General features: G+C 40.5%; 2 protein-coding genes across 2 annotated transcripts; one reads left to right on the top strand and one right to left on the bottom strand.

The window, feature by feature from the left end:
• Positions 1-904: 904 nt before the first annotated feature.
• Positions 905-1,585, bottom strand: LOC121421235. The gene has a single exon (XM_041615897.1). The coding sequence runs from the start codon at positions 1,583-1,585 to the stop codon at positions 905-907; it is 681 nt and encodes a 226-aa protein (XP_041471831.1).
• A 4,659-nt stretch (positions 1,586-6,244) lies between these two features.
• LOC121421234 (accumulation-associated protein-like) lies at positions 6,245-6,931 on the top strand. The gene has a single exon (XM_041615896.1). The coding sequence runs from the start codon at positions 6,245-6,247 to the stop codon at positions 6,929-6,931; it is 687 nt and encodes a 228-aa protein (XP_041471830.1).
• The last annotated feature ends 3,362 nt before the right edge of the window (positions 6,932-10,293 follow it).

Raw genomic sequence — 10,293 nt, 5'->3', positions numbered from 1 at the left:
CGCCCTAGTGGAAACCGCCTTTAAGGCCCGGTCCCACTGGGGGGAAGTTGAATTACGCATGAATTGCGAATACAAATTTCGGTCATTCGTTGTCATCCGCATTAAATTTGGCAAAAAAATAAAAATCCGCTTTAAAATTGCGGATACATAAAAGATGTACAGCGAACAAATTACGATTAAAAGCGGAAATATCACGAATAAAAACGAATTACTTTGCGAATGCTATTTTACGAGGGATATTGCTTGTAAAATTGTGGAATGTATTGCAGACATTGCGAAAATGTAACGAAAGTAATGCGGAAGTATAACACATGTATTGCGGACAAAAATAGGATGCTAAACGATTATTGCGGAAGTATTACGTATGCATAGAGAATGCAATGCGCACGTGGTGCGGAAACAACGGTCGCATTGCGAATGTGATACATTTGAATCGAGACCATATAAAAGAAGAGCACTCCACTCTTCAGCGTCATTATCTTTATCAACATTGTAGAAAGTAGCAACATGTCAACAAGAGCCAAATCAAGAGGAAAGAAGAAACAAAAGACAAGCAAAGTTGGAGAGAGGGCTCCGTCACCTGTACCATCTCCACAATCCCCAAGGTCACCGAGTCCACCTCCAGAAGACCTCCCTGGCGCCGATGAGGTCCCTGGTCCAAGTCAGCCTAGAGATGACAAAGCTGAAAAGAAGAAAGAGAAGAGGCCACGAAAGAGCTTCACCCTCAAACCCGACCAAGAAGATAATGCCTTCGAATGGTTAGCAGAAAATGAGCTTTTGTGGAGAAGGGGAAGTAGGATGTTTAAAGACACAAACAGAAAGAAAGCTTTGTGGGAAGAAAAAGCCGCTGAGATAACATCAGAGCATCTACAGGGATGGTGGCGGGGTATGCATACTTGGTACGTTAAACTTCACCGCACCAATGCTTGATGAGGTTACGCTGCCTCTTGCCATCTCTTGAAGCTGTGTTTGGTGCTTGAACCTCCACCATGTCCACTGTGTCAACAAGGTTTTGGCCCCTTCGCCATTCTCCAGGAACTAGTTGTCCATTCTCCAGCTGCCGGTCCACAAGCCTGTTCTGTTGGACTGGGTAGCGGGTGCGCATTAGGTTGTGGAGCAGAATGCAAGTCTTCAGTATCAGCCTGACTGTGTCGGCATGGTGCTGCATGGTGGTGAGAAGGACTTGGAATCTATTCGCCATGATACCAAATGTGTTTTCGACGACTCTCCTGGCCCTCGACAGCATGTACTTATAGATACGCTCTTCCCTGGTCAGGGCCTTTGCACTGTATGGCTTCATTAGGTTTGTTCTCAGAAAGAAAGCATCGTCGCCCACAATGAAGTATGGGACATCTTGGGTGTCATTGGGTAAGGGATCTGGATTTGGCCAACCCGTAATGTCGCCGTTCTCGAGACCTGGCTTCAGCTCACTTTGGTTGAATATTTGAGCATCTGATGCGGAAACGTTTCCTGATACGTCAGCCCAAAGAACCTTGTAATCAGAACTGACCAGGGCAACTAAAATGATACTGAAAAGGCCCTTGTAGTTGTAATATTCCGAGCCTGAGTTTGGGGAGCTTTGCATGCCACATGCTTGCCATCAATCGCGCCGATTGTGTGAGGAAAGTTCCACCTCTGCAACCAGTCATTGGCAATTTCACGCCATTCTGCATCGTTGGTAGGGCAAGTCATCTGTTCATCAAGGTAGTCTTCTGATATGGCTGTACATACTTCTCTGACAACTTTGCTGATTGTGTTGTGAGGGACCCTCCAACCGTACTGCATGTCCCTGTATTTTGAACCAAGGCAAGATGGCGTAGGGTTATATGGCCACTGAGTCCAGGCTCTAAGTTCGCTCTGAAGTTGGTCTGTGTCTTGAGCAGTCGAGGAGTGAGCCGGTTCACCAGTTCGTCAAACATGTATGGGGGCATTCTCATAAAGTTCTGGAAGGCACGTGGATCTTCGTTACGCAGCTCCACCATCAATCTATCGTACATGCCCAGATCTAGTCTTCTGCCAATCCAAGGTCTCACCCAGACAGCTCTTTGATTTTTCCTTCGCTTTTCCTTATTTGGATCAAACGTTGAACTTGGAAGAGAAGATTGTTATGTTGTTGGATGGCTGCAACTATCAAATGTCTGTGATGATCCATGGCAACATCCTATTTTCTACACAACTGTTCTTAAAATGACGGTCAAATTTCATTTTCTGTTACATTTATATAGTAATCTGGGGTTACGATGAATGTTTGCTGTGTACTCGCAAATTGTTCGCGAAACAGTCGTAATACAAACGCACTATTCGTGACCAGTCTGTAAGCATTCTTTATAAATTATTATAGCTTGGTATAAAGTCGTATTAGGCACGCTATGCATTCGTTTCGCATTCTATCCCAGTCCGCTACTTATCCGCAATCCCATGTCCGTTGCGGATATCAAAGGATAGCTGCGAAAATTCAGCGCATACATTGAGTATGCATTGCGTATGCATTGCGCATATAAACCGGATGATTTCCGCTCCCAGGAGTTTTGGGCAGCCCAAAACTCCTGGGAACGGAAAAATGTGCATTTGCGGATGATTACGGACATGTGCGGAAAATAACCGTCTTAAAACAGCATACTTTACGAATATTGCGGATGTTTAGCGTCTGTAATCAAATTTTATCCGCAATTTATGCGCAATCCATCCTAAATGTCACTGGGACCGGGCCAAACTTGCGAAACCAACCACAATGACGGTGGTTTCCTACCGGTACCCAGCTAGCACCTGGGTGAGAGTGGCAAAGTGTGGACTGACGCCTTGCCAAAGGGCGCTAGGCCATGGCGGGATTCGAAAACACGATCCTCTCATTACAAGGCAAGAGTCAGAACCGCTACACCACGGCGCTTCCATTATCAAGATCATTAATTATCTCCAGAAACATCCGAGACATAGAGTAACGTTTGCCCAGAGTGTGGCTCATAGAAGCACTATTCTTCTACAGACCACGTCGATACTGCTACTCTCCGCTACAACACTGAGCTTGAGAAGTTACTCAACATCCACGCTCCACCAAGGACTAGAAAGGTAAAGAGCAATGTGGACTGTCCGTGGTACAGCTCTGACATCACTTTACAGAAGCATATTCGATGGAGACTGAAAACGAAATGAAGCAAAAGTGGACTACTGATTGACAGGGATCATTTGCAAGTTCAGCGCGACCTTGTTAACTCTCTTGTCAAGAGGTCTATGCGATCTTACTTTGTAGGTCTTGGTAAGGAATGCCAAGGTGACTCAAAACAATTCTTCTCTTTGGCTAACAGACTCCTCAATTGTCGGCAATCCTCACCTCTACCAAACAATGCAGATAGCTACAAAAGTTCAAAAGATTTGCGACAGTCTAACTCCTGACCTCACACCTCTACAGTCTGAACCTCTTCTTCCTTGGACATCTTACGCTACGCACTACCTCTCCTGATGAGATTATGTCTTTATTTCACAAATCTCCTCCCAAGTCATGTAAATTAGATCCTATACCTGCAAAGTTACTAAAGGACCGTTTATTCATGTTCACCCATATTCGCTCTTACCTTGCTAACTTTAAGGGGAATGAAACCGTTCGAAGTAGATTTGTGTCGAAGCAGAAAAATCAAAGAATAAGAACAAAGAAAGTTTGAGAAAATCGTACAAATAATGAGAAAGTTATGAGCCTTTATATATTGCAATCACTAAGGCTATGGAGATCCTCCCATTGTCAATTCGACAAGGATATATGATGTCACATGTGAACAATTTTCACTTTGATGGACTATAAAACACCCACAAAATGTCTCTTCTTGCTTTTTTATTATGGATACAAACTCTCTATTCATGGTGTATTCTTTGAAAATCTGTATTACATGCCCTCCTATAGAAAGAACACATGATAGATGTGAGAAAAGAGGCAGTTTAAGTGAAATATATACTAAAGTAATGGGGAGGATTGTTCACAAGTGACATCACACATCTTTATCGCATTGGCAATGTGAGGATCTCCATAACATTCGTGATTGCAATATTCAAATGATCATAACTTTCTCATTATTTGTCCGATTTTTCTCAGACTTTCGTTGATCTGTTTCTTTGATTTCTGTTTTCACACAATCCATCTTGTTCCAAAGTTTTCATTCGTTTAAGTTTAGAGCAGTCGCATATCCTTTCCTCTCTGAAATGTGCTCATGTTACACCACTGTTAAAGAAACCTCTCAGGCTCGATCCTGATTCTCTCCAAAATTACCGGCCGGTTTCTAACTTATCCTTCCTCTTCAAAGTTCTTGAAATAGTTGCTTTCTCTCGTCTTGCTGAATACTTTCACGAAAATAATCTGTTTGACCCATAGACCCCACCACAGTTTGGAAACCCTCCTTGTGAGCACCTCAAATCATATTCTCCGAGAGATGGACAGGGGGTATGTGACTGCTTTACTTTTACTCAATCTATCCTCCACCTTCGACACAGTAAACCAAACTATCATGCCAAATACTTTTAAAGCAATCTGACTGATTGTGTAGCAAACGACGCACGTCTTTAGTAACGGTTTGTAGTTTAGTCTAGGCTCTCTTTTGGACAGACATGAGCATTTGATATCTCCCTTAGATCCAGTCAATATTAAATAAATATTGCAAAGTCAGGAATGAACTAAAACAAGGATCAATTTTTGTTTTCTTTATCACACTTTTCCTTGGTAGGAAAAAATGGAAATCGAGTGAAAATTACACTTGCATTAGTCAAATATAAAAAGTATTTTATTGACATTATTCAACAGATAAGTAACCATTTAGCTGCAGATATTATTTATGGAAGATAACTAAATCAAGGCAAATATGGCATTCCTCACTTACAAAAACACGCTCTGGTAAAATACCGGGGTCATATTAGTGCAAACATATTTTTTTATTGCAAGGAAAATGACAATTTCTATAGAAGATTCGCTCAACCGTCGGCTTCAAAGTCAAGCTTGAAAAAGCCCGTATTATACAACGAAAATACATTTTACCACGTTGCTTTGGGTAATATACACTACAGTGTGAGATATTTGTTCGCCATAAGGGGAAGTTATTAACCAGGTTCAACATTTGAAATTACAAAACACTCGAAGTATTATTATTAAATTGATACTCCGGATTAAAAAAAAAAATAATGTTACAAAATTTTAATAACTTTAGAAAATAAAATATGATTCACCGAGCAGAAGAATCCTAAAAAAAATGTCATCATAATCTGTTAACAAATAACGAATTCATTCAGCTTCAGTTTAAGCAGTCTTTTTGGAAACAATAAAAGGCACACCGTCTTGAATATTCATTAGATTAGCTCATGACGTCTGTACCCACTATCATTTTTATTCATCATCAATATTTGCATACATTTGTATGTATGGGGTCTCTGTCTTGTAGGATAATAAGTTGTAGCAATTATAATCCTACACATTGAAGATTTACTCATTTCTGTTGGTCTAAATGAGTACGGTAAAATGACTTCGTAGTGACCGGACGCGTTTTTGGCGTGCTCCCGATATTTTTTCATTCTTGTGAGAAATACACCCATGATGAGAAACCACCTATGAAGCCATGTCAGATGAGCCCAAAGAATATAACCTAAGGAGACATACATCAACATCCAAATTCAACAAACTCAACAAATCTGTGAAAAATCCACCAAAAATGTCAACGAGTTCTGCCAAATCTTCGGCCCCAGCGACCAGATCAAGTCGTCAGATATCGGCACCGGGATCGGGTGTCTCAGGGCGCCTCCAACCCGGCGCTGCTTCTCTAGGTGTGCCCGTTGATAGCCCCCTGTTAGTTCCGCCGTTTCCGAGCCCGGACCCACATTCACTGCAGGTGGACAGTGATATCAGCGAGATGAAGGCGATGGTTTCTAAACTGTCACAACAAGTTAACACCAAGCTGGATCGTGTTATAGAGGAAATGAAGCCATTAAGCGGGACATTGCTGAAACAAAAATTTATGTCACAGAAGTGGAAACTGCAGTCAATTTCAATTCGGAAAAAATACTGAACATGGAGAAAGAAATTTTGCCCAAAATGAATGAATCAATTGATGACAAGAATAACGAACTAGAAGAAAAGATTTTGTCGCTTGAACTTCATCAAAGGAAACAAAATTTACTAATCTACGGAGTCCCGGATGTAAAAAACGAAAACATTTATTCCACTGTGTGTGATATTTTCTGTCATTTTTGGGGCATTAATCGTGAGAAGGCCAGTATGATCCCGATAATTAACGCCCACCGGTTACCTGCACCTGCACAGCGCGGTAACCAGCCCGCCAGCCCCTGCCCCATCATCGTACGATTTTCTCGCATGGCTGACAGAGACCGCTTATTGCAAGCTTTCGAACAGCCTCGGCGTCTTCCGGGAAATCAACACCCTGCCTTACCTGGCCAGTCAGCCCAGCCCGCCCATCCCGGCCAGTTAGTCCAGCCCGCCCGGCCAGGCGAGGCCTCCCAGCCCGGTCAGTCAGCCCAGCCCGGACAAGCCGCCCAGCCCGGAAGGCCCGCCCGACCCGGACAGCCCGCCGTACCCGCCCAACCCGGACAGCCCGCCGTTCCCGCCCAACCCGGACAGCCCGCCGTACCCGCCCAGCCCAGACAGCCTGGACAGCACGGCCAATCCGGACAGCCCGGACAGCCCGCCCAACAGAGCTACGTCGAGGTGGCATCGGAATCTTTGCCCAACGCCAATCAACGCTTCAATCGGGTGACTATCCGTACTGATTTACCTGCTAAAATGAAAAAAGAAAGAGGCCGATTAGCTTCATTGGCATACAAACTCCGCCATGAAAAGAAACTAGCAACGAGAATAAGACAGATTGGAACCAAGATATTCTTACAAACTAGGCAAGGCACGGCAAATAGCAGTGTTCAGCCAAATTGGGTGAACTGGACTGAATAGTTACTAGCAAATTAATCGTTATTAGAAACTCCTGATGTTTATTTGGACTATAATATAGGTCTCATTCATAACTCATCAGAATCATACAACAGTGAACTTTAATACTAAGTATTATATCTGGCATTTTACAGTTTTCTGCAAATTTACATTTTAACTATTATTTAAAACCCAAAAGTTTTGTTTATATTATTAATTTATCCTATATAACGTTGGACTCATGTATACACTCACATCTTATCTTTACAGTCAAGCCAAGTGGTTGTTTTGCAAGTTTTATATCCAATTTGCGAAGTTTTAATTGTTCTTTCATAATTTTGAACTCTTTTGTATTTTTAATGTTCTGCAAATAAAAAAATATTCACAACACCATACTTCACCAAAATGCTAGTTTGTGCATGCCATGATATTCATGCACTCACATTGTCTGTGGTTAACTTCTATTTTGACCACAAGTTACTGTTCAAAGTTAATATATGGTTCTCAATATTTCGCACTAAACCAGACAAGAAATGTTGGCTGCGGGTGACAGTCACTGATCTCCTGCGACGTTACTGCTATATAATTTTAACTACTAGTATCTCTATCATGGATAAATTCCACCTTTCACTGTACTTGTACATTGGTATCTTGTACATAGGTTTACTTGCTCTGGAGTGTGACAAATTATGATATATTTTGTATGGACAGCTAGATACGATAATCACTTGTAAAACAAAATTTTGAATTGTGCTCATTACTTTTGTTTATATGGCAACACATTGGTTTGGTAAGCCTTGAACATAAATTTTGGCGTTAATAGACTTCACGACATTATTCTTTCCATCTTATAGGGTGAAAACAAGATATATGATTTTTCCCCCTTTTACATAAAATTCAACTTATTTTTAGTAATAATTCATCGTTTCTATTTTGATTATTTGGTATAGCCTGATTCATTCATCTTCTGGGCTGTTTTATACTATATTGATCATTATAAAGTCTTGCTCACCAAAGTTAATTCAATTTCCTTTGTTAATATTTTACTATCTCTTGGTGATTTTTGTCACCTATCTGCTTCATGCTTTGGTAGATAAATACAACAATTAAGGAAGTTCCAATGCTGTGAGTCCTGAATGGCCCATATTTTGCACTAAACCAGGCAAGAAATTTTGGCTGCGGGTGGCAATTTCTGATCTTCTGCGAGGTTAATGCTGTATAATTATAACTACTAGTATCTCTAACATGACTACACACTAATAATTCGAATGTTGGATCAACATTTGGAAGGTTGGGGGAGTAGCGGCCTCTTCCAGAAGTTACATCCAACCTTGTATAAAGCTAAATCCAACATTTTAAATGTTGGGTAGAACCATTTAAAGTGGTAAATGCAACATTTGGAAAATGTCGCTCCTCCTGCCTTTCAGAGGTTGAGTTAGCATTTCTGTTTTTTTTAGAGTGTAAATTCCACCTTTCACTGTACTTGCACATTGATATCTTGTACGTATATAGGTGTACTTCTGAGTGCGACAAATTTTGATATATTTTTATGAACAGCTGGATACTTGTAAAGCAAAATTTTAATTGTGCTTATGACCTTTGTCTTTATGGCAACACATTGGTTTGGTAAGCCTTGAACACAGATTTTGGCTTTAATAGACTTCACGACATTATTCTTTACACTTTATATAATGGAAACATATGAACCTCGTCGTAAATCTTAAATGTACAAGATATATGATTTTTTTTCTTTTCTCCCCTTTTTACATAAAATTGAACTCATGTTTAGTAATAATTCATCGTTTCTATATTGATTATTTGGTATAGCATGGTTCATTCATCTTCTGGGCTATTTTACAATATTTTGATCATTATAAAGTCTCGCTCACCAAAGATAATTGAATCTCTTTTTTAAAAAGTAATCTCTTGGTGATTTTGGTCACCTATCTGTTTCATGCATTGTTAGATAAATACAACAATGAAGGAAATTCCATTGCTGTAAGTCCTGAATGGCACAGATAGTTCAACGCTCCTAATTTTCTTGTTTTTTACATTCAGTTTGACATTTCTTCTAGCTACCCAGGCCGAACAGGTGCGGGACTGGAGACTACGTCACACGTGATTATATTGTGTATTGCAGACGTCACTGCTGTCTCCGATATATGGGTATCAATGTCGGAGGATTTCCCGCGCTAATTTTCCGCGCGAATTAGCCAAATTAATCTCCTTGCAGGCGTCAGTCTCCTGTCACGCTTGCACGGCCTGATTTAAAACAGTCACTGAGTAATTCAGAAGTGTATTATTGTGTCAATAATGGTACCACCTTGCACCGATTAGTTACGATACAAATATTTTCTCGTGATTAACCTAAAATCTCGATCTTTTCCTTTCTGTTTATGCAAATACACTGTCCCGATATTCCTTTGAAGAATTTGCTTCGATTCACGCCTCAAACTGGCACCATTTGGTTAGATAAGTCATTTGTCTACATGATAAAGGAGGGACTCTCTCCCTCCCAAATATTTCAATTAACGCTAAATAGATCAGTGCGTGCACACCATGACCATTGTGAACCAGGGTCTTCAGGCAGTTAGTATCATTGCTGTATTCATATTATTTGTATTAACTTTTCTTTCCTTCCCACATATTTTGCCCTCAGGCTCATACCAATCTGGAATTCGTTCAGGATTATTTTTTTACAATATATTAGGGACGAGTCCAAGAGATTAACACCATTACATTTCACATTCACTGGTTATTTTATGATCCTTCCTTTTGAAACTATTCTTTCTAAACGCTCCTATCATGAGGAATTGATTTCGAGCCCAATGCGCAGAAGACTTTAATCCTCCTTATAATAGAGGGTAGCCTCCATACGATCCCTCGCATCACTGCAACCTATTACGCACAGTACTTCATACATTCACTCTGGGTCATGACCCATCATGGTCGTTTGGTTCTCGCTTTCCAAATAATTTAGATATTGAGAACTAGCCGACCCTGTTGGGTCGTGACCTATAGTTTATTGTTCTATCAAATCTGCTAATTCCTTCTCAATGAAGTCTTCAACGATTATTCAAATCGCTCATCCAGTTGGAAGTATTACGACCTCCGCTCACACCCGATTATGTATACAGTACCCATCAAAACAGCATCTTATCAGTGTGGGTAAGCCTTTTCACACATGATTCCATCCTCTGTTTTAGTAATGCTAGAACCAAAATATACACAAATGTTACTTTAATTTCAAGGAGATACATTTTGATTATTTAAATGCAAAACTTTTTCCCACTTTATCCATTTACATCTGACCTTAACTACTTGTTATCAATAGAGTTCTTATTTTTTCCATTTTCTTAAGATATGATTAAACACTTTGCTATTGA

This window comes from Lytechinus variegatus, chromosome 9 (assembly GCF_018143015.1).
Source record: "Lytechinus variegatus isolate NC3 chromosome 9, Lvar_3.0, whole genome shotgun sequence".
NCBI lineage: Eukaryota > Metazoa > Echinodermata > Echinoidea > Temnopleuroida > Toxopneustidae > Lytechinus > Lytechinus variegatus.
The sequence above is the reverse complement of the archived record's forward strand: the minus strand, read 5'-3'. Positions and strand labels throughout refer to the sequence as shown.